Source organism: Podarcis gaigeae, assembly GCF_964106915.1.
Source record: "Podarcis gaigeae genome assembly, chromosome: 15".
Taxonomy (NCBI): domain Eukaryota; kingdom Metazoa; phylum Chordata; class Lepidosauria; order Squamata; family Lacertidae; genus Podarcis; species Podarcis gaigeae.
Genome location: NC_139692.1, coordinates 20,453,758 through 20,478,502, shown reverse-complemented (window position 1 = coordinate 20,478,502; position 24,745 = coordinate 20,453,758). Strand labels below are relative to the sequence as shown.

At 44.6% G+C, this 24,745-nt stretch overlaps 1 protein-coding gene and 1 long non-coding RNA gene across 2 annotated transcripts; one reads left to right on the top strand and one right to left on the bottom strand.

The window, feature by feature from the left end:
• The first annotated feature begins 1,280 nt into the window (after positions 1-1,280).
• LOC310832395 (uncharacterized protein C11orf52 homolog) lies at positions 1,281-18,500 on the top strand. The gene is made up of 4 exons (XM_083714182.1): positions 1,281-1,474; positions 13,196-13,236; positions 15,817-15,866; positions 17,415-18,500. Exons 1-4 carry the CDS (start codon positions 1,446-1,448, stop codon positions 17,664-17,666), a joined length of 372 nt encoding a protein of 123 aa, XP_083570308.1. The 5' UTR covers positions 1,281-1,445; the 3' UTR covers positions 17,667-18,500.
• LOC310832408 lies at positions 18,183-23,477 on the bottom strand. The gene is made up of 2 exons (XR_014558267.1): positions 20,118-23,477; positions 18,183-20,063 (listed from the first exon to the last, which is right to left on the bottom strand). It is a non-coding gene; the product is annotated as an uncharacterized lncRNA (long non-coding RNA).
• Positions 23,478-24,745: the final 1,268 nt, after the last annotated feature.

Here is a 24,745-nt window from a genome sequence, read left to right as displayed (position 1 = left end):
TTGCATTTTAACCTGTATTTTAAATTGGTCCCCCTCCCCCAATATGTTTTTACTGTGATTTTATTGGTGTTAGCGCCCTGGGCAGGGTATAAATAATTGTTGTTGTTGTTGTTGTTGTTGTTGTTGTTGTTGTTGTTGTTCACACTTTCCACAATCAGCATCTGGTTGGTGACTGTGAAAACAGGATACTGGAGGAGCCAGGCTTTTGGACTGATCCTGTAGGGCTCTTATGATTCCCATCACCTGTCACCTGATCTTTTCAAATGGAGGTTGACCTTGGGCCCTTCTACATGCCAAGCATGAGCTCTCTCACTCCGCTATGGTCCACTTCTTGGCCACAGGGTTGCCACCTAACCCTAGTTCTGCTGGGGATCTCAATGAGCAGAATATCTCCTCTTCCTTTATCCCTTGCTGTCTTCTGCAGATGCAAGATGATGGAGAAGAGCAGAGAGAGCTACGTATACCCTGTTTTTGTTTCAAAACTTCCTGAGTCTAGTTTTTGGAATTCCCTTGCCCAAAAGCTGCAGATAGCATGTTCGGGGATGGCAAAGGCCACCTGTAGAACTGCTGTCGCTTTTACAGCTGCAGGAGGCTCAGGAACATAAAAGTAAAGAATACACACTAGCCCCCCCTCCTATAAATTAGCCACACACTCATCATCATATCATGGTGTGGTGGGAAAGAAGGGAGGTTGTTGGCAGAGGCAAATTTAGGGGAGCGTGACTGGTTCACCCACACTGCGCACCGTACAACAGAAAGCGAGAAGTGGGGGCTCTGAATTTTGGTGTTGCACCAATTTTACTGCTGGAATTTTAAAGCCTAAAGTCTACCACTGATGTCCGGCCAGTGAGTCAGGCTCATGATCTTCAGGTGGGTATTTTTTGGAGCAAAATGTTGCATGAGAATAAGACAAGCCTGCAACCACAGGCAAGTCGGCTCCTCACCCCACTGGAAGTTTGGAAATATTTTTCAAAATCAAAATCTGTGCATCCGTCCATATGGATATGATTCCTTCTGCTTGTGCCTGCCAGATTTCTCACCCAAAGTTTCAGCTCTTACGGTGGCGGAGAGCTGAATGTCCTGGGCACGATGCTCTGAGCGGATGTGAGGAGCCCAAAAGCCATTGTGCATCTAACTCCTATAACTCAAGCTGCCACACACTCCAAAGCCAGCCAGGCACAGAGTCAAGGGGGAGAAGCAGACCAGCTGGGAGAGGAGCAGCGACAGCGGCAGACGCTGCCTTCGGGAGATCTTCTGTCCAGTAGATGGCACACACAGCTTTGCCTTCCTTGATGGAGGGAGAAACCTGACACGTCCATGATCCAGACACTCCCTTGGATTGGATCTGCCAGGGGCTGAACAGGGAACCAGGAAATGCGGGCGCCCTGTGCTCCAGTGAGGTTCTCCTCTGCAGAAAGGCACGATTTCTCCCTCCAGAGAGCGAAATGGGCAACCAGTGCTGCTGCTGCGGCTGGTGAGTTAGCTGGGGCTGGCTTGCTGCTTGGGAGCTGGGCAAAGAGGGAGGGAGCGCTTCTTGGGGGCAGCCCAGGGCTACGATGAAGACCAGCTTTGCCAGCTGTGTCGTGTTAAAGAGAGGGAGAGGTGGTGTTTCCCTGCCGGGTCTGGAGAGCTTGGCTGGTTCTTCTAGATGGTGCCACCACCATCCTCCTCAGCCCCGTGGCTGAGAGCAGAGCCACCCGGGCAGCACCTGGTATCGACTAGGGGAAGGATGGAAGCGTTCCAGGTTTCACATCCACAGGAGGAGCCTGCCCCTCTCCTGATCTGCCTTAAATGCTTTTGCAGGCAAGATACAGAGAGATCCTCTTGGAGCGGCTTCCACTTCTCCAAAGGAGGCAGAGCTTAACTGGAGACAGGTGTCAATGGAGCTCAGCCTGACGCAGAAGCTAATTCATTGTCAAAACCCCGAGACTTATTTGCTGAGCACTTACAGGGTGTGCTGCCTGTCCCAATGAGAGCTGCCACTAGCCCATACATACCAGGTTGGCTGGGGGTGGGTGGGGGGGCACCTGTGGTTCTCCAGATGTTGGTGGACTACAACTCCCATCATCCCCAGCCATTGGCTCTGCTAGCTGATGCGGCTGATGGACGGCTGCAGGTTCCCCATCCCTAACTAGATTATAGGAGGTCAATGTGTATAAGTTTGATGGGCAGGCTGGAGTGCTGGCACCGCCCCGTTTAGAAATTAACCACTCAGAGGAGAGCTAGCAGGCTGCCAACTTTTCCCACCTGTTGCTGCTCCTGTTCCCTTAGCAGCAGTTTTGTCTTGCCTTTAATAGGCAGTTTTGTTTACTATCTCCATGCTGAGAAAAAACTTTGCTCTTTGGTTTCTATATATCAGGCAACATTTAAAAACCTAAGAGCTGACTGGGGTGGGGGTCAGTTGGCACTCCTTGTTGTATTGACAGCCACTTGAGAACCCAGTGCATTAATCTGCACTGGGGACTCCTTGGAGAAAGTAGGGAACAACAACCAGAAAACAATTTAATTATTGAAAAGAAATCCATTCTTTTCCATATATTGCAGATGAGGTGATGAGGCCAGGAAAGAGTGCTGTGCCTAATGCCACTGACTTTGGGCGACTTTCGAACCAGGAACATCCTGGTTGTCACTCAGCCATTCTCTTTTAGGGGGATCCAACCACTATTTATGGGGACGCAGGTGGCGCTGTGGGTTAAACCACAGAGCCTAGGATTTGCCGGTCAGAAGGTTGGCGGTTCGAATCCCCACAATGGAGTGAGCTCCTGCTGCTCGGTCCCTGCTCCTGCCCACCTAGCAATTCAAAAGCACGTCAAAGTGCAAGTAGATTAATAGGTACCGCTCCGGCGGGAAGGTAAACGGCGTTTCCGTGCGCTGCTCTGGTCGCCAGAAGCGGCTTAATCATGCTGACCACATGACCCGGAAGCTCTACGCCAGCTCCCTCGGCCAATAAAGCAAGATGAGCACCACAACCCGAGAGTCGGTCACAACTGGACCTAATGGTCAGGGGTCCCTTTACCTTTACTATAGATAGATAAATAGTTGGATAGATAGAGAGTTTGCAAGCCTCTGGCATCAATGGCATTTTCTCAAAATGGCAAATGTGTCTACTGGCTTCAAAAGGTTGCTGACAAAAAGGTTCAGGGTGCCAAAAATTCCTTCAGCTTACATTTGAAGTCCATAGCTGTCAACTTTTCCCTTTTCTTGCGAGGAATCCTATTCGGAATAAGGAAATTTCCCTTTAAAAAAAGGAAAATGTTGAGTCCCAAATGAGAGTGGTTTGGTGTGATCTAGCAACATATGAAGCTGCCTTTTGGTCCATCTAATTCAGTATTGTCTACACTGACTGGCAGCAGCTCTCCAGGGCTTCAAGCAGGGGGTCTCTCCCAGCCCTACCTGGACATGCCACTGGGGACTGAAACTAGGACATTTGACATGCAAAGCAGATGCTGTTCTACTGAGCTATAGTCCTTCCATTCTGGGGAGGAATCTCCCTAGGAGTCCCCATTTATTTTGCCTCCTATATCCCATATTTACTTGAGTCTAATGTGCCATCGAATCTAATGCGCACGTCAATTTTCAGAACTTTGAAACAAAAAAAAAGTATTTGCTGGCGAATATAAATGTGCCATAGAATCTAATGCGCCCCTCAATTTTCACAACGTAATTTGGGCAAAAAAAAGGTGAGCATTTGATACAGAGTAAATACAGTAATAGAAGCAGCAGCAGAAAGAAGTGTATTCCTTTTATGGCAGGTGGAAGGATCTCCTACATCGGGAGTGTGGGTGGGGAGAGCCCAGTCTGTGGTGTGGCCGCTGTCTGAAAGACTGCTTTGAGCAAGAGGAGAGAAGGCTCACTGTGAAACAGAAGTCCTGATTTTCGGTTTTGCTGTGACGCTAATGGTTTGTAGTGGAACAGAGAAATAGCATCATCTAGTGGAGAGAGAACTGCAGGGTTATTTCCTGGTGAAAAGTTGTCTAGATTTGTTGGTGGATTTTCAACTTGGTCCTTAATTTCTAAAAAATCCCCCCCCCACACACAATGTTCTCACCTGGGATATCTGGTCTGACACATGCAACTCCCAGTGTTATTTTCAAGACAAGCACACATACAAGCAAACAGGGAGCCTTTCAGAATTTTATTACTACCAAACCATTGGTCTGCAGGCACCTATCAAATGTGAAGAAGAAGAAGAAGAAGAGTTTGGATTTGATATCCTGCTTTATCCCAAAGGAGTCTCAAAGCAGCTAACATTCTCCTTTCCCTTCCTCCCCCACAACAAACACTCTGTGAGGTGAGTGGGGCTGAGAGACTTCAGAGAAGTGTGACTGGCCCAAGGTCACCCGGCAGCTGCATGTGGAGGAGCGGAGACGCAAACCCGGTTCCCCAGATTATGAGTCTATGGCTCTTAACCACTACACCACACTGGCTCCCTGAGCCTCTGCTGTGAGGAGTCCAACTTCTCACAGACGCTTGTAGAGCCCCCCGCCACAAATTTAAAGGAGATGGCTTTTCCCAAAGAATCCTGGGAACCATGATTTGTTCAGGATGCTGGGGAATCATTGCTTCGTGGGTGGGTGCGTTAAGCTACAGTTCCCAGGACTATTTGGCAGAAACCGTATGTGCTTTAAATGTATGGCGTAGCTGTGACCTCTATGCAGGGCTTTTCAAAGCCAGTTTGGGGCAACAGGAGGAAATTAAAAGGGGGGAAATCCAGATCAGATTCAGGTCTCCCATCCTTGAATGTGGAGATCAACATCACAAAGAGAAAGGGCTTCTCTTGATAGCAAGTGGGAAATGAAATGGTGATGGGTGGGTCAGCAAAAGCACATGCTGGATAACTGCAGAGCAGATAATAATAATAATAATAATAATAATAATAATAATAATTGTACTCCACCCATCTGGCTGGTTTGCCCCAGCCACTCTGGGCAGCTTCCAACATATATAAAAATGTAATAAAACATTACACCTTAGAAAGCTTCCCTATACAGGGCTGCTAGCAATCTGGGAATCCCCCTTGGGCAAGGCTGGGGAACCTCTGTGTGTTAAGTTGTGGGTGAACATATCAGATCACACAGCGATTCTTCAAACAGCTCTTGTTTATTCACAGGCCAGAACAGAACTGAACTGAAGGGTTCAGCCAGCCTGCTTATATAGAGCTCCACTAGAACGCAACAGTAACCATTTTCTGTAACTATCCAATCACTGAACGTCACTTTTGATGCCTTATTTGCATATGTGGACCTGAGTGAAAACTATCCACAGTATCCCCCCTGCAGGCCCAGGGTGAGAACTTCAGTACATAACACTGTGAATGGTGCTTTGTTTCCCATCAGCCCCAGCCAATATAGCCAATGGTCAGGGATGTTGAGACTTGGGAGTCCAACAGTATTTGGCAAGCTACAGGTTCCCAGCCCTGTTCCTGAGGTTAAGGACAACGTTTTCTGTTCAGATGGTTCCAAATAGAACCTAAGATGAGCTTAGCCTGCTGGGTCAGACCAAAGGTTCATCACAGCTCAGCATCTTGTTCTCACAGTGGCCAAGCAGATGCTCAAAATGGAAGCCTACAAGCTGGACCTGAATCCTCACTTGGGATTCCCAGCAGCTGGGATTCAGATATTTTGGCCTGATCTGCTAGGCTTGAGAATACATTTCAGATTCCTGCTGAGCATCTCCATCAAAAGTTTGATTGTGTACTTTATGAATGGCAACACAGCTGGATAAATGGGCTTTTGTCATGAGTATCTGGTTTGTTTTAGCTTTGTTTTAAACATATCTACTAGGTACCATATTTTTTGCCCTATAGGACGCACTTTTCCCCCTCCAAAAATGAAGGGGAAATCTGTGTGCGTCCTATGGAGCAAATACAGGCTTTCGCTGAAGCTTGGAGAGCGAGAGGGGTCGGTGCGCACCTGCCACCCGGCGCAGGTATAGCAGCCTGCCGCCCGGGGCGCCCTAAAGCAGAGCGCCCCTCGTGCCGGGCAGATATCCGCAGCCTGGGGAGCCCTGCAGGAGCCCAAAAAACTAGGTGCGTCCTATGGGACGGAGCGTCCTATGGGACGAAAAATACGGTACTTAAAAGTTAGGAGAGCCTTCATAAACTACAGTTCCCAGAATTCTTTGGAGGAAGCAGGACACTTAAAGTGGTATAAGAGTGCTTTCAACCTATGGTGCAGGTGCCTTTCTAAAACCAAGTAATGTGATTGTCGGTTGTTTTACAGTTTTTGAATGTGTGGACCAGAACACTATAAAACAGGAACAAATGTCTCTCTTAGAGAGCAGTTTAAGCAGAATCATGCCTTCGAGTTTCCCCCTCTAGCTCCATAAGTAACGAGGACTAGAAACTTACTTTTTAAAAATTGCTCCTAAATTGCAAGGTATCCCCCCTCCCAAATGATTTTGCAGACTCCAGCCCACATTGGCTCCTGTGGCTCTTTCTGCCTGAAATCTTTCAACAGAAAGATACTTTGGTGGGAATCTTGGAACTCAGTGTTCCCTGGAGCTCTTGCCACACTTTCATTTCTCCCTTGAAAGTGATTTCAGGTCAGAGAAGTTTTTGTTTCTTTTGTGTGGAGTGGGTGGGTCTTTTGGCCCCACCACTTTCCCCAATAAAATCCGATATTCAATCGCTGAATCAGAGCAAATGTCAATTGGGTTTTCTGTGGATTTACGTTTGTTCCAATTCAGCAATAAACAGTCGACTTTACTGGGGAACGCAGCAGAAGTACACAAACGCACAACTTATTGGACCCATGTTTTGAAAGTGTGGGTGGGCCCTTAGCCTATACATAAATCCGGCAGTTTTGGGGAGACTAAGTAGGCTGAAGCCTAGAGCCTCTAAATCTAGGGGGCCTCGCCAGCCCTCCCACTCCCCATCGGTCAGTCTCCCCTCTCCCAAAATTGCAAATCCAAGACTTCATGCAAGGGCCCAGCCACCTTTTATTCACAGTCGCATAAACACTACACTATAGCATGGCCATAAACTTGTACATTCAACCGTTGAAATATACACCCAATGTGTAGCAATGAAGATTTATGTTACTGCTTTATGAATGAACACTGTGTTTTATGAATGGACTCTGTATTTTGTGAATTACCTGAGAGCCACCAATAGGGAGCTCTAGAATCTGACAGCTAACCAATTGGCTACTACCAAACAGCGACCCCTATTTCTGAAAGCAGGTAACCAGCAGGGAATGCTTCAGCTCAGCCTTTGCACTGTTGACTGAACACCCCCTGCTGTGCAGATAAGGGAGAAAGCTTGTAAATTGTATCCCTTCTGGCATCCTGGCCAACTCTATTACGCTGGTGTAAACCCTGGTGCACCAGAAGCCCAGAATAGCAGCAAATAAAATCCGCTCATACGTCAGCAACTGATAAGACTTGTCAACCAGTTCTTCCAAAGTCTTCCTAAATTATAAAGCTCCAAAATACAGACCAAAAGAGAGCAGGTCTGGGAAGAGCGAGACATACAATGGGCACCATCAGTGAAAAGGCCCTGCTCAGTGTAACTCCTGCCCTGACATTTGATAGAGTGCCCACTTACCCTCCTTCTTGACATGGAATGCTCTCTATTGGAGTCTCCAGGTCCAGTACAAAGACCATAAGAAGGGAGAGCAGAGACCTTGAAGTTCCCAACAGCTGTTAATCAAGCAAGCAAGCAAGCAAGCAAGCAAGCAAGCACACAGGTCATCTTTGGCACAGTCAGGATGCCTATGTCCTGGCCAGGCCTGCACCCAATCTTGTTTATGTACAACCTTGTTTGTCCTCAGTAACCAAAATTATATTATCAACATATACAAGCAGAAAAGTTGTTTTCCTTCATTTGCAAGGAATCATATAAAACAAAGTGGCACTAATAAAGAAAAGTTCCACGGTGGCAACAGAAAACAAACTAAAAATGCTTTTGCAGTTCATCAAAACTATCCAGGAATATCAAGTTATAGGAAAACTGGTGCTATTAACAGTAATCCTTCTAGTTGGTTAATTGGTTCGGCAACTTCCATGCACATGGCGTGTGATGCTAATTATTTCCCCCAAGAGTTAAATGATAACTAATCAGAGGCAGCTACAGGAGAGCTATGAGATTCAGGTGAGGGTCAGATGCCTTGTCAATCCCAGCAGGTATATAAGAGGACAGTCCAGCCTGCCCAGGCCTGTGGCTTGCCCAGCATTCTCCTAAAGAGGAGAAGCCTAGCATGGAAGACTGGTGTATAGTACGCAGATCTGAAAGGGTGACAAAGGGTAAACCACCCAAAAGGTATGCTGAAGAGTTTGCTAAAACAGCCATAGCAGATACAGATGTTGTTAGTAACTCAGAGAAGGTTTGGGAACCTTCAAGCTTCCAAGAGGTCCAAAGTTTAACCTCAGAGGATGCTGAGCCATGGTTAAATGCCATGAAGGCTGAAATTGATTCCTTAGAGAGGAACAAGACATGGGAACTAGTTCCAGGCCTGCCAACCCACAAAAGGTTTACAAAGTTCGGACACGACTAAATGACAAACAACAAGAAATTAATCAGAGTGTGAGTTTCCCACATCTTTAACTGAGCCGTACAAGGCAAGCTGGCTGAAACAATTTCTGCTTAACAGTGCCACTCTCTTCCACAGATAATGCAGTAGGAGTACAGTAATAATTATACTTATCATTTATGTAGCATTTTAGAGTGCTCAGAGTACTTCAGCATCTTTTGCCATTAGGGCTGCAGTGTGCATTTGATCAGTTAGATTAATTGATTCAAAATCTTCTAATGGACTGAAGTGTTATCATAATTAATTGAGCTGGTGATTTGAAATAACAGTGAGCTAAATCCAAGCAAGAAGTCGGTTGCACTTAGTTTGTATTGAAACAACAGGACTTTATTTATGCCATTATTAACCTGTCCCATTGATTTCCATAGGACCTAAAATTATCTCTCTATTTGTCAAAATCCCATGAAGAAGGAAAATTGCATTACAGGACATGTAAAATTATGAGATACAAGCAACCAGTGGAGATTACAATCCCACTTAATAAGCAGCTAGATGGAGGAAAGAGGGGCTGAATCTAACCCCCACCCCCAGCTGAGTTGCAGAATATTAATATTTTTTGACAAGGCCCTGGAGTAGCAAGAGTGTGGCATGGAAATTTAGCGCAAGAGATGGAGAAATGCTGTTGATCGTACAAAAAGAACTTTGCACCATGTTTGCATAGTGGAATCAGCTGGAGGTTGTAATCGCTTTTCTGTCTATTTTGTTTATGAATTGCATTTCCCATGAGGCTCATGGTGATTTGCAAACATACAATAAAAATACCTTAAGCATTAAAAAAAAAAAAGTAGAGAAAGCACAATGTAATACAGGTTTAGAAACAGCACAGAATAAACACCTGAGGCCAGAGACCAATTCACCCAACTGGAACAACGTATTGAAACAAACACGTCTTCCGTTTATTTCTGAAAAGGACTGATAGCAGGCACCGGTCGTATCTTAAGAGATGCTGTTCCACAAAACAGGGGCAGTCCCAATCTGAGTTGCTGTGAAGTGGGCCCAGGGTGGGGTTTTTCCCCAGCCAGAACTGGCTGGAACTCGGTACTGGCAAGTGTCAGGTGGACACCATTGCCATTACTGTATAAGAGAACAAGGAAGGTATTCGTGATGAGTTCCGGCACCTCTTTTTCTAGAAAAATAGTACTGAGTGGTCCTCTGATATTTTTGGGGGATAATCTCTTCTGCAGAATGCAATGACCTATCACTACTGGGTAGGTAAGGGTTAAGACAGCTTCTCAAATAACCTGATCCCAAACTGTATACGGCCTTACATGTTAGGACAGTCATACCTTGGGTTACAGAAACTTCAGGTTGTGTGTTTTCAGGCTGCGCACCGCGCCAAACCTGGAAGTACCAGAATGGGTTACTTCTGGGTTTCGGCACTCGCGCATGCGCACCAAATCGCACCCCGCGTGTGCGCAGACACGGCGCTGCAGGTTGTGAACGTGCCTCCTGCACGGATCACGTTCGAACCCGAGCATCCACTGTACCTAAACCTTGAGCTTAGCCCTCACAGCAGGTTGGTAGCCAATAGACAAGGTGGTATTTGCTGGTGGAAGTTTGTCCCAACAAGCAGCCTAGCTGCTTGGTTTTAAACCAGTGGCATCCCCTGGACCAGCCTCAAGGGTAGTCCCACACAGAGCATATTGCGGTAATCCAACCTGCAGGTTACCAGTACATGGACAACTGTGATCAAGTAGTTCTGGGTAGCTGTGGGAAAAAGTGGTTTGTGAGGGTTAGGGCTTAAGCCTCAAAGGGCAAGATTTTTCAGGAACATTTTGTATTTGGTTTAGAGAGAGAGGGAGCAGCCTCATTGCTGTAGACTTCTCTCCCATCCTTGTCCATTCTAATTCTGTCTGATCCAGCAGAAGCTTGGAGATGCCTTTGGACGGACGAGCCGGGGATTAGCCCGCAGACAGCCTCAGAATAGCCATCGCCTGCGGGGCAGCTTGTTAAAACACCCCTCCGCTCTGCCAGCCGATACAAGAGAAAAGCAGCTCTGAAAAATGATACAGGGGCCTTGTATTTCTTAGGAAACAGGCTTAGGATGCCAATGATTATATTTAAAGCAGAGCTATTTTAATTGCACTGCCCAGGCCTTGGCAGAACAGAGAAATGAACAAGTTGGTGCCGGAGTGGAAAGATGGCCAGTAGAGTTGTGGGTCTTTCATGATGCTCCACCTGCTCTTTACATTACAAGAAGATAGTGTAAGTCATGGGTAGGCAAACTAAGGCCTGGGGGCCGGATCCGGCCCAATAGCCCTCTAAATCCGGCCCGCGGATGGTCCGGGAATCAGCGTGTTTGTAGAATGTGCCCTTTTATTTAAAATGCATCTCTGGGTTATTTGTGGGGCATAGGAATTCGTTCTTTTTTCTTTTCTTTTCCAAAATATAGTCCAGCCTCCCACAAGGTCTGAGGGACAATGGACCGGCACCCTGCTGAAAAAGTTTGCTGACCCCTGGCATAAGTCTCTGGACTTGCAGCAGGGAAGGAAAACACGTTGGAAAATGAGGCAGAATGGATTTTATCTGTAGTGCAGTCCTTTTGGGTGAATGAATGGGGTACTGCCCCACCAACCTCAGTCCATCCTCAGCCAGCCCTTGCCTGCCTACTTGTCTAGCAGGGAGTCACTGCCACTCAGTTTCTTCCCCCTGAGTTCCAGTGCTGTCGCTGTAGATGTCAGCAGGGAAGAGGATGGGGGCAAAAGTAGAATTAGTTGACTCTGTCTGTCATTGGTTCTGGCTCTGCCTATATTGGCCTCTCTGCCTTTCACTCTACCATTCCCAATGGATACTACCAGTCCCTGTTGTGTACTGAAGTTCTCACCCTGGGCCAGCAGGGGGATACTGTAGATAGTTATGCAAATGAAGGATCGAAAGTGGAGTTCAGTGATTGGCTAATTACAGAAAATGGTTACTGTTGCATTCTAGTGGAGCTCTATATAAGCAGGCTGACTGAGCTCCTCAGTTCAGTTTGGTCCAGCTTACAAATAAAGAGCTGCTTTGGAAGAATCGCTGTATTGTCTGATATGTTCATCCACAACTTAACAGTCCCAATGGATACTACCAGTCCCAATGGATATCACCACCCAATGGATACCACCCAATGGATACCACTCTCAGAGTGGAATCCTATGCATATTTATTCAGAAGCAAATCCCATTGAGTTTGGTGCAGCTTACTCTCAGGTTAGGGTTCCCATATTATATATGTTGCTGCTTAAGATCCAAGAAATTTCCCCTGGACGTCAATTCTTCCTTTGAAATCCTGGTAATGTCCAGGAAAATCTGGACGTATGGCAGCTCTACTCATGTAAATGAGCTGGTATGCTTCAGACATGACGCTATGCTCTGATTTGTTTGGCTAAAGTATGGCTTGTTTGGACATTTGAACTCAGCCACGCAGAGTAACCATGGTTTATTTTTGTTTTTTGGTTTTTTTGCAACAAACCATTATGTGAAACAAACTTTTACAAGGAACCATGCCTTATGGGATCACGACTTATTTTAACTGTGCTTGTGGACTACAACTCCCATCAGCCAGCAAAATCACCCTGGCTAGGGCTTATGGGAGATGCATTCCAAAACATGTGGCTGATCTAATCACTAACTCCGCCCTGGGGGGAAAAAAACCTCTGGCAGAAAACAAGAAACAAAATGCTCCAGTTCAACATTAGTTTTAGGCTCCATAAAAGCACAGAAAGGGCAAACAAGTACTGGATCACATGGAAGCAGAATACAGCTGCGAAACAATTTTCTTATTCATGGGAAAGAGAGCAGGGGTCCTCACTGGGAGCAAGGGACAATGTCCAGCTTTGGGAAGAGGACGGGTGGGGTGGCCTGTACTGAACAGGGTCCATTCTCTTCTCTTTTCATAAGCCAGCCAGTGTGTGCTTGCTGACTGTACAATGCATTCGGTCTGCGTGCTGCCGCATGGCTTCTGGCTGGAGGAAGGGAGGCATGTTACGAGAGCCGGGTGTTTGTTTCTGAAGAAGGTCACAGAGCTGCCAGCTGTGGCTCCCTGCCCAGGAGCTCTCGGCATTTCCAACCCTTTCCATGGAAAAATGAGTTTTTAGGCGGGTACCTTAGCAACAGGCTCCCCACAGCCGCGCCTCCTTTCTCTCTGTCCCCCAACCCCTCCTGGTATTTTTCCATTCTTTAGCTATCCATATAACACAGTGGTATCTCTCCCCTCTGCTGCTGGCAATGCTGAAATCTAGAGCACCAGTCGTGTTACAGCCAATGAGAGGCAGGGTGGTGTAGTGGTTGGAGTATCAGACTGAAACCTGGGAGACGAGGGCTCAAATTCCCAGTCAGAGCTCATCCAGACTTCCTTTCATGGTGCTTTTCTAGGCACAGGTCTGGGTTTTAAAGCTCTGTTTCTGAGCAGTTTTCTTTTCGTCCCAGCACTTTTCACAAACCTGGCAAAGACTGAGCATGCTCAGTGGGCATGGAATACTGACTGACAGATGAGGGTGAGAACCAGAAAATTGAAGGTGGGTTAGAGAAATGAATGGGACTGGCTGGAAACCTGAACAGGAGTATTCTACTCTGCAGCTTTTTGCGGCAGGCTGTGGATCAATACACCTTTACCAAGTACTGATCAGTGCGCCATTAGAGGATTAAAGACCCTCTGAATTTCATGCAACTCTGTCTCTTTTATTTCAGGAACTGCCCTTCGCTGTTTAAGCGGAAAAAAGAAAAGCCAGGTAAATAATCCTCTGCAAATATTTTTATAAGCAAGACCTGGAACGACCTGGAACGTGGCTTCTTTACCAGATTTTTGAAGCTCCATCCCGGGTGTTTCACCCTCTCGTCTCCTGCCTACAACCCTGCAATACTCAGCTAGTCACACCACAGTTCTAAACAGGCTTACTTGGAAGCAAGTCCTATTGGTTTCAAGGGATTCTGTTAGCGATCAACGGGGCAACTGCCTGGGAACATTGAAAAATATATGCAGGGCCACATGTTCCTGGTCTAGAGTGCTCTACACTGTTATGTGCTGCATTAATGTACCATAGGCTGCCCTCCATTTGATCCAAGAACCACGTAGAGCATGGAGAATGCCTTTGTGTGTAAGTGTTAAGGATATGTTACTAAAACAGAATGACCCGAAAATAGATTATTGGCAGTCCAGAGTACAGTGCAGCAGCTGCAATGTTAAGAAGCTAAAATGTTTAGCGTTCATTTTAATTGTTTTGTCTTTTTTGTAAACCCCTTTGAGGTTTTCCCCCTCACAATCGAGTGGTGTGTAGGTGTTATGAAATGTAGTTTCTGCTGAAGATACACTGATCATAAATATATATACCCTATTCCTGTGACTGTAATTTGTTCTAAACTGTTTTTAATATCATACCCTCCAACATTTCTCTGAGGAAAATAGGGACGTCCTGTTCCATAGTATTAATAATTTTATTACACCTTGCCCAGGGGTCTGCAACCTTTAAGACAAAAAGAGCCACTTGGACCCATTTCCGAAGAAGAAAAAAAACTGGGAGCCGCAAAACCATTGCGACATTTAAAACAAATATATCTCCAGAGCCGCGATCTGACAGCGGGTGGGAAGGTGACGTCGGGACAGTGCGTGACTAACGCACGCACTGCCCCCATGCGACGTCACAGCCAGTACAGCGCCCGTCACAGTGGGGAGTGTCAGGGCGCACAATGCGCCTCCTCCCCTTGCTAGTATCCGCCCCGGAGCCGCGGCAAAGGTGTAAAAGAGCCACATGCGGCTCCGGAGCCGCGGGTTGCAGACCCCTGACCTTGCCCATCTGATTGGGTTCCCCAGTCACTCTGGGCAGCTTCCAACATATATGAAAACATAATAAAACATTAAACTTTTTTTTTTATTTAAAAAACCTTCCCTATACTGGTGTCCTCTAAAGGTTGTATAGTTATTTATCTGCTTGGCTTGGCAGGTTGCATAGCTCTATACCCTCCAACATTTCTCCGATGAAAATAGAGATGTCTTAAGGAAAAGTGGGAGGTTCTGGGATCAAGTCAGAAACCTGGATGGCTTCTGTAAATCCTGGACTGTCCCTGGAAAATAGTGACACTTGGAGGGTCTGTAATATTGAATTTAAAATTGCAGTAAACCATTTTGATTTTTTTAAAAAATATTTTTATTAAAGTTTCCTTAAACTTATGCAGTAAACTTAATAAAGTTTGCCTTAAACTTATGCAGTAAACCATTTTGAGACCTAATGGTGAAGGGTGGGTAAGAAACAACAACAACAACAACAACAACAGAAAACAGGATCAGGATTGGGTAATACTGTAAGGGCAGCTGGAAACAGGGTGTTTTCAGAACTAGAATGTTATGCGTGCACCAGGCGTTTATCAACATGGAGACAAAGAAACATCCAAATTCAGTCTTTGGGCTTAGAGCTGAAAACATCCTTCCTAAAAGCAAGCGGGAGCCAAGAACAATAAACAGAATTGCTACCTGGCTGCCCAGTGCGGCCCTGGCCTAGCAAAACACATCGCTTGACAAACAGCAAAGTTAGCAGAGAGGAATAAACAGAATGTTCCTAGGTTTCTTGGAGGACTGGAAAGGAAAACTCCACCGTTACATTCCTTCTGCTAGATGTTGCTATGGCCACTAACCACTGTGGTCGGCTGTACCCCAGTGCTTCGTGGGAAGCTTTCTGCCAGAGGAACGGATCTGGGCTTTCTCATGGGAGAAGGTCATGTGTTCACTCTGGGTTAAAAATTAGCAAATGTCGCAGTGAAGGGGGCTCATACTGAAGGCAGGATCTCTTTGGTGTTCAAATAACTGAATAATAGCTGAGGGCCTATTGACTTTCACACACAAGAGACTCAGGTGTTCTGACTTGAACGCCTACATTCTGAGGTGGACAATACAAACAACACGATTTTGCACCCCTGCTCTTAATTTTCATGTGTTTTACCGCAGAATCTTACTGTTCTGCTGAGCTTGTTTTGGTTGCAGTAATTATAGTGGGGCTGGGGTCTCATTCCTCCCTCAAAAACAATTAAGGATTTGTATTTGTGAGATGATGCTGTTTCAGAACGCATGTTGAGGAAGAATGTCCTTGTGCCTGGGTAGATGGAATAATTCTATTTCCAGCCTACTGGAAACCTCACAGTGCCTACATATTTTTGGAGGTGTTTGTAAACTCATGAGGTCTAGCAACTTGCTGTTTTAAAAAATGAACTTTTACATTAATAGGATTCTGCTGGAGTCATTGTGTTCTAATTTAGCCTTTCCTATCATTGTTTAGTACGAGCTATGCTGCTTCTCTAAATATCCGCTGTTTCTTCCGCAGGTACAAGAATCATTAAGTCAAGCACCCAGCAGCACCCAGAGAGCAAGAAGGTAAAACTGCCTCTGAAAAGACTTTGCCTACCAATTGCAAAAGCTCCTAAAGTATGTTGCTGATTCAGTGCCATGTTACTTTGAGTTGAAGTAGTGCCTATTGGATCAGCCTTATAACTCCGTTCTTGGCCCTAATTCATACACACAAGAGGCCACACAGGCGTATGAGTTGCAGTGCTGTGAGTGCAGCTTCATGAGCCTAGTCAATTTGTGAGTGTGCTCAATTCAGGCCATTTTAACCATACACACACAATGCATCTACTTTGGTGCATTCATCCTTCCTTGGAGGTTTTACGCAGGGGGTGGATGGCCACATCTCATGGATGCTTTATCTGAGATTCCTGCATTGCAGGAGTTTGGACAAGAAGACCTTTGGGGTCCCTTCCAACTTCTATGATCCTGTTGTATGTTTAACTGCAGTTCTGAAGTCATCAATAATTGTGAATGCATTACCATGGGTTGATGTATATTCTGGAGTAATTAATCTGGAATAATAAAAGTGTGTGCTCTGGTGTTACTAAGACTCTGCATGGTGCTAGTAAGACAGACTTTTCTGATCAATGGAGCACAAGCAGCTCTTTTCTAGCCCAGTGGCAGAACACATGCTTTGCATGCAGAAGGTCCCAGATTCGATACCCAGTGTCTCTAAGGAAAGCTGAGACTATCCCTGTCTGACATCCAGGGAAGCTGCTGTCAGTCAGTGTTGACTGTACTGAGCTAGATGGACCAATGTTCTGACTCAGTATAAGGCAGCCCCCTATGTTCAGTGGGGCTCGAGGAGAATAATTTTCCAATGGATTGTGCCCCATGTAATTATTTATTATATTATATATTGTTTAAAGCCCAAAATGGTTTCTGAGCTGTTCTCTCTTGTATAAAAGCCCATTGCACATAACATTAAAATACGAGCATGCAGAATTAAACGACACAATAAAACCCCTTTAAAACATTAAAACAGGAATAGGAAGCTACCATAAACGGAGTCAGGCTATTGGTCTGCCTAACCCAGTACAGTTGGACCTTGGATCTCAAATGCCTTTGCTCCCAAACTAATTGGCTCCCAAACAGTTGAAACCCGGAAATGAGGGTTCTGTTTTCAAACTATTTTTGGAAGCCAAACATCTAACGGGGCTTCCACAGCTTCTGATTGGCTGCAGGAGCTTCCTGCAGCCAATCAGAAGCCATGCTTTGGTTTCCGAATGTTTTGGAAGTCAAATGGACTTCTGGAAGGGATTTCGTTCAACTTCCAAGGTATGACTGTATTGCATTTACTGACAGGGAGTGTTCTCTAGGGTTCCAGACTGTGAGCCTCTTCCAGTCCTACCTGTAGATGCTGTGGGTTGACCCTAAGACCTTCTGATGTAAAGCAGGTGCCACATCACTGACCTGTGGTCCTTCCCTTATAAACTAACATAAAAAATATGGAGTGAATATAATGCAACAGGGGTGCCATATGGGTTTCCTCCCTGATGCACCAACATTGATTGGGCTGAGCTTGCTTCAGAGAGATTTGCCTTCCTCAATCTCTTCCCCTTTTTCTCTCTGAAGGGAATGGATGTTGGGCCCGTTTATGACGATGTGTCTGAGTTCCCAGTCTATGCCACCGTGAGCAAGCCGAAGAGCATGAAGCGCAACGACAGCAGTGTGCATTACGCAGACATCCAGGTCTTCAGCAAAATACGGGAGCGCTCAGCTGAAGAGGTGAAGACCTTCCAATCCCAGAACACTACAGAATATGCCACCCTCAACTTCCCCCGGGCTACACTGAAGTATGACAGTAAGAATGGCACTTTGGTGTAAGAGCTGAACCTTTCTTGCTATCCAACAACAGAAGCATCTCTCAGACCAAGATGTTGTGGATTTTCTGTCTCCACTTCCTTGGCTGGTGAACACCTAAGAAGGGTGTGTGTCACCTTTCGGCTGCATCTGATAAGGGGTCACTGTTGTAACGGGAGCAAAAACATTTCCCCAAGCGTGCCAAGAAAATTACTATTTGGGGCAAGATGACCAGAGACGTTTCTGAAGCTAGTGGAATCTCTCCTCTTTTGTTTCTTTTATAATATAAAGATATCACTGGGAGACCAAGCTACACGGGGAGAATGACACAGCTGGAATATTGGTTTGCTTCCAAATGACCCGTTTGTTGAGCGTTCATCCCAATTTGTTTGCAGGGAGTTTAGGTGACTTTTGTGATTTATTGCGTATTCATCCTGATTTGTTTGTGAGGAGGTTAGATGATGTTGCGCCAAGCAGTTGTTATCCCACACTTTCAGTGCATTTCTCCATCGCTTTCCTTATTGCAAAAAGTCCAGTTTTGGGGGGGGAAGTAAGTTTGTGAAAGAACTGCAAATCAACTTTAATGTGATCAAATCCCCACTTAAAATAGCAACAGTCTGGAAGTGCCTTTGGAGCTAAAGAATATAGATATTTGTGATGTCCCCCCCTCCCTTCAGATCAATAGTAAGTGGATTCCATTACCATATTATGAACGTTCACTGTGAAATTACAACCGGGGAGTATTGTTTAAGATGCACAGTGAGAGTGATTTTTCAAAGAAAACAGGTACTAACATAATCAACAATATCCAGAGGAGTAGCCTTGTTAATACATTGCAGCGAAAAGGAAAAGAAAAGAGAGTCTTGTGGCACCTTAAAGAAAAAAAACCCACATTTTTTTTCATGGCATAAGCATCTTTGGACTTCAGTTCAGTTCATCGGACACAGATAATCAGAAATGTTACTGCACGATACTACAGGACAAATGTACCAAGAACATCTTCCATTTGAGTCGTCTTCAACTCAGCCACATAATCACATTCATTTCAATAAGATTAATCCTATGACAAGTGATTTGCGTGTAGGAAATTCAGGACATACCTCTTCCTACATGGAATACAAGCTTGTTTTGTTCGTGTGGGCAACGCCATCAGAAAGCGTAGCCCCCGTTTCCACCTATGGCAAAACAGTTCTACATTTTCTCGGATGTTAAGCACCTATTCATAAAGTACAGAGATTGTGGCAGTGAAGTTCAGTGATAGCATATGGGGCTGATTTACCTGACCGTTTTTGAGGCAGAAAAGTTGTCATAATGTGACTTTTGCACCCATTTTCTATGCAACACAGTTGTCTTGTGAAAGGATCGCTATGTGATGAATGACGACTTCACACATCCTAATATTAGCTTATTAGTTTTCTCATCCGGAATAGGCAGTGTAAGATCTCCCAAGGTTTCTGTTTTTTTGTGTGCAGGCACTTGCAAAGCAGGCTTGACCTTTCAATGGAAAAGGTGGGGCGAGGAGCCTTGGCAGAAAGCACAGGTGTGACCTTTGGGTGTTTGCCTTTCTTCTAGCATATTTGATAACATGTACAAATTCAAAAAGTCTAAAACAAATTTGTGATGATCGTAGAATAGCTGCTTTTTTGGCACAGGGGAAAACGGTGACACAAAGCTCACCTCTTGCATCTGCTGGTCCAACTCCTCCTCTTCCTTTCTGTTGTTTTCGCACACTGCCCAACCCCATTTTACCACACAAGCAGTGATATGAAGATGGAATATCGCACTCCGGTTGCCTCTGGGATGTTTTCTGCTTCGGGCCCAGGGGGAGCGGGGAAATGAATAGGCAAGTAGTGATGACAGGGATTGAAGAGGAGTTGGGCCCACTCGGCAAAGGAGGCTCAGTGTCAGGGACCGGAAAGCAGATTCCTCTTCAGGAGAGCAAGTCTAGGACTCTGAACCAAAAGGGGGAAGGGTACGTCCCAGAGGTGCCGCTACCTGATGAGCCTGAGGGGTTCAGAGTTCCTTTGGCCAGAGGAGGTGGCATTTCTGTCTTCTGATTCAGAAGACTCCACTGAGGCCCCAGTGAGGGGCCAGAGGCTCTCCCACTACATACCACAGTAGGAGACTCTTGGAGAGTCTTAAATGTAAAGCACTCCTATGCCACCTTAACATCCATGGCTTCTGCCAAAGAAACCTTATGGGTACTGAGAGTAGTTAGGAGACCTCCCCCAGAGCTACATGGGTGTCAGAAGTGGTATAAGACTGCATTGAATGCATGGTGTAGGTGTGCCATCACTTTTTCACTTCCTAGAGTGCAGTTGACGTTCTCCCCAACTTGTCCTGCCTCAGGCTGGCTAGTATCTGGCCTCCACCTAGCCCTGCACCCAAGGCTGACCTCTGCCTTGCCTTGCCTTGCCTTGCCTATCCGGGCTCCACCTAGCCCTGCACCCAAGGCTGACCTCTGCCTTGCCTTGCCTTGCTTTGCCATGGAGCAGGATTGCCCAAGAGCGCCATAACCCCCGGAGCTTTCTCTGGCACAGGGCCATGGCTTGGTCATCAACAAGCCGGTCTTTCAAATGGGGAGTCCTCTGCACAACACCCCTCCCTCATATGGCCAGCCTTGCGTCCCTAGAGAGGCAATTGCCTTTATGATGGGTGAAACATGGCTGTCCCATAGAAAACAACTTTGGGGTGTCAGTTAGCAAGCAGCATAAAGGAGGTTATTTACACTCTGGCCTGGTTGGTGCATGCGATTGCAAACCTGTTGCTAAGGAGGAGACTGGAGTCACTTGGCTATTTATGTCAATGCAGGATGATAAGCAGCTAAACTAATGCTCAGTTTAGCACATCAACCGAACCTGGAATTCTGATTAAGGTCTTTCCTCCTTATCCACAATCTGAGGCCAAGGTTTTCCCTACAGCTTGTTGCATGGTTTGGATTAGTGTTACGTGTGAATGAGGCTGGTCTCATTTTGCTCTTGGCTGCAGAATGCTTTATGTTCTGCTCTTGGCTGCAGACTGCTTTATGTTATCACAAACAAACTGGTTCTTCTGTCTATCTAGTTGACGGAACAAAAATGGAACATGTGAAAGTTGTCTTCCAGCCATGTCATTTGATGCAATTGGATAAGTAAGGCCTCAGGCTATATATATATAAAGCAAATATATATATATATATATATATATATATATATATATATTCTGCATGTGAAGTAACAGCAATAAACACTGTCCTCAAATGAGCTTCACTGTACAAAGCCAGTATTTTATCTCTGGTTGCCCAGGGGAACTCTAAGAAGCCTGCAGATGGGTCTAGGATTACACGCCTGGTTTTAGAGGTACAATGTATTTAACCAATAATCAAGTGCTCTGCAGGGAAAGGGAAATAATAACAGCAATTTTGCCTGTTTAGCAGGCGCTAAATAGATGAAATGTGAACATTTAAAGTGTTTCAAGATGATTTACCTGAAAAAATTGTTTTTATTATTTGCATTGGATTTATAGATCAGGCAGACACACCTTCTTGGCTTCTGGTTCCTGTTTATTTCCAACAATTGGAATGAGATCAGACCAGAAATGGGTGTACGTAGTTACTCAAGTGGTTTTGCCTGACGTATTGAACAAGAATCCTGACAATCTCGTTTCACTTTTAATAGACTGGTTCTCAAGGTAGCAGGAATACTTAAAACACCTGGAATTCAAGAGGTGAAAACAGCACTTCCTGAAATCTTGTTTGATGATTTGACAAGGTTTACTCAGGATTTTGAATTTTGAATATCAGGATGCACAATAACAAGTCTCCAGTCACCTTTAGTTAAGGATTCAGCTGGCGCTAAGATACAGCATTGTTTGCTTAGTGAAAGTTTAATGCCACAGAAGACCAAGCTGGAGAAACTGAAGTCTGAAAACAGTTTCCCAGGCTTCCAATAAACAACCAAAACTGATACCCATTTAATTGATTTTCACAAGTGTTGTAACTTCTTAGTAATGAACCACACCTTCAGCTGGGGCTAACTTTTGATGCCATCAAATATTTAAAAAACAGAGTATTCTTGTTGCTGGACATTTTGGACATGCACTTAAATTGGCATTGAATATTTCAGTTTCTTATCTTCAAACAATTTTCTATAGTGCTTTCCCTGTTTAAACAAATGGCATCCGGAGGAAGTGCAAGGTATCGCTCACTTGTGGCTTAGTGCCATCTAAATTATGTTAATTACATGTCAATGTAGACATGCAGATCAGCTGTTGCTTGTAGCTCAGGAAATGTGACCTCAGTGCTACACAGGGTTATGCATCCATGCATCAAACTGTCCTCCAGTGGGTTAATTTCAGCTTGACAGCTGTATAAATGCTTAAGTTTCATGCTGCACTTCAGACAATTTTGCTCTGGATCCTGGTAGGATACAGTTAATTAATAAAATCATATATTTATTACAGTGGGAACAGCTGGAGAAGGCAGAAGTCAATATGTTTTGCTATTTAAAAAAATATTTGGTCTTCCTCATGATGTTTACCTTCATGCATGCATTGAGTAATGAATAAAAGTTGAGCTTTATCCAAGTCGTTAAATGGTCATAAGATGAATTAGGTCAGTTCTGAACTAGCTTATACTGGCAAAAGGTAGCATTGAGCAGCTTGTCACTCTGTTAAATATTATATGAAGGAAAGCTATTCCTATTTATTTTCAGCACAAGCAAAGCTGAAAAGCAGAAAAAGAATCTGTATATATCCTGAATTATTTTTATTTTATTGTAATGATTTGTATAATGAACAGTATAACTAAATGTGTTTTACTAAAAGGAAACTTTCTGCAAAAACCTCTGTGCATACTGTCTTTGAATGGGATTTTTCCTCCACCAGCATTTGATTATTGTTCATAAAAATATTGGAAATAGTTAATGGAGAACTTCCTGGCTCCTGGGTTTAGGGGCTGCACATTTTATTATTGCAAATAAATATTTTTTATAGTTAACACTGGAGATTGTTCTGGTTTCTGATTGCTCTTTACCACCTTAACAATGTATATGATTTTATTTGATCAAGGCATATTGATCAGAACTGTTATTTTCCATCCTGGGCTTAACTTGAGTCACGTCTTATTAGAGTTGAGTCCCAGAATCTGTTCTGAATGCAAATGTTCATTTGCAAAAGATGTCAAGCAATAATAAGAATAAGAGGTCCTCTGAGTGTATATGAAGCATATTAATCTTACAACAAAGTCATCTGAATTTATTCCTAAGCATCTGGGCACTGACTTGTCAGAATACTGTACAGCTGTGTATGCATTGCCAGTTTAAAACACAGCTAGTTCATTCTTTTTCTCAATTCGGGTTGACAAAGTCTTTCACATGAAATGACAATATAGATGCTGGATAGATATGGACTGTGGCTAATGCTGTGTGTACACTGTTAAGTTGTGGGTGAACATATGATACGACACAGCGATTCTTCAAACAGCTCTTGTTTATTCAGAGGCCAGAACAGAACTGAACTGAAGGGTTCAGTCAGCCTGCTTATATAGAGCTCCAGTACAACGTAACTGTAACAATTTTCTAAAACTATCCAATCACTGAACGTCATTTTCGATCCCTTATTTGCATAACTATCTACAGTATCCCCCTGCTGGCCCAGGTGAGAACTTCAGTACATAACATACACTGCATCCCAAAACAGTGGTGGGAGTACAGTACACCGAATGCATGATACACAAGAGTGCTATATAGCCTATTGTTCAATATACGGGGTGAGTCCTTTAAAAGACTCACCCTGTAGTTTAAGACTAGTCTTCATGTGTGTTACCAAAAAAGAGAGATCAGACTCGCACAATTTATTCTATTTCAAAAAACCAGAACAAGCCCGGGTGGGTTTTTTGGTCTTTTTTTTTAAATAATTTTTTTTTATTGGTTTTACATGAATTGATACATAATAGTTGTTAAACTTTTTTCAGGAAGACATCAATTCAGCCTTTAAATAATTGGTAATCTCCAGGAAAATCCTATTTATTACACACACACACATTTTAATTAAATTATAATTTAAATACAAATACAGTCCATCTCACCATAGTAGGGAAGACTGTGGCCAGGTGACCTGTGTGCCTGCTTAGTCTGCTGTCCAGACGCTAACCACTGATGAAGAACTTCATGTTGGTCTCCTAAAATCAGACTTGGACCAGAAAGACCCCTTCTAATACTGTCCTCTGTAAAAGATGCACCTCTTCACCCTGGCCTCTGTCACTTGGGACGGACACACACAGCCCTATCATTTATCGTGGAAAGTAAAAAAAGGCATCGGAGTTCAAAGACACATTGCACCTAGGAAAAAAAAGACCCATGGATGGTTCCCCTGTCCCCAATTTCCTCCTCTCCCTATTTTTCTTCACATTTACTTTTCTCCTCCTCCTCCAATTACTACTTTGTTTAGTGTCTGGAGATAAGAACTGTGGTTGGCTATGTAAGACACTAATGAAAAGACATAATTGTAATTGTGAGGAAGATTTACAGAGGATTTGAAATGGCAAGGGGCTGCGTAAAAGTGATGCGGTGGAAAGTTAGAGAATTATATGGGGGATGGAAAATTATGCACCCTACAGTATATGTTTGAAGTGCATTAATCTGCTTAAACCTCTCCATTTCTCATATCTGAGATTATTTTCTTGTGGCTACTTCTCTGTGGAACTCTTTACCTTGAAATATTCTAGTGGCTTTCTCTTGATTCTTCTCTGAAGCTTTATTCACTCTTGAATTTCCCTCTTGTGCTATTTACTTTTGTTTGTTTCCTATTGCTGGGTTAATAATTATGTCATTTTTATTTCTTTCTTTCAGTCTTTCTCAGCATGCTCAAAGTTTCCTTTCTGCACAACTTTATGTGTTAAGAGCGTGAGTTTACACACAGAGCAATTCCTTTGCATGTCTACTCAGAAGGTTAAAAAAAGGTAAAGGGGAGCCCTGACCATTAGGTCCAGTCATGGCCGACTCTGGGGTTGCGGCGCTCATCTCGCTTTATTGGCCGAGGGAGCCGGCGTACAGCTTCCAGGTCATGTGGCCAGCATGACTAAGCCGCTTCTGGCGAACCAGAGCAGCGCACGGAAACGCCGTTTA

What these genes read in the sequence shown, in the direction of transcription:
- LOC310832395 (XM_083714182.1), top strand. Translation starts at nt 1,446, where the DNA reads ATGGGCAACCAGTGCTGCTGCTGCGGCTG. An exon ending in GCGGAAAAAAGAAAAGCCAG is followed by an intron (nt 13,237 to 15,816) that starts GTAAATAATCCT and finishes TTTCTTCCGCAG; the next exon opens with GTACAAGAATCATTAAGTCA. An exon ending in AGCACCCAGAGAGCAAGAAG is followed by an intron (nt 15,867 to 17,414) that starts GTAAAACTGCCT and finishes TTCTCTCTGAAG; the next exon opens with GGAATGGATGTTGGGCCCGT.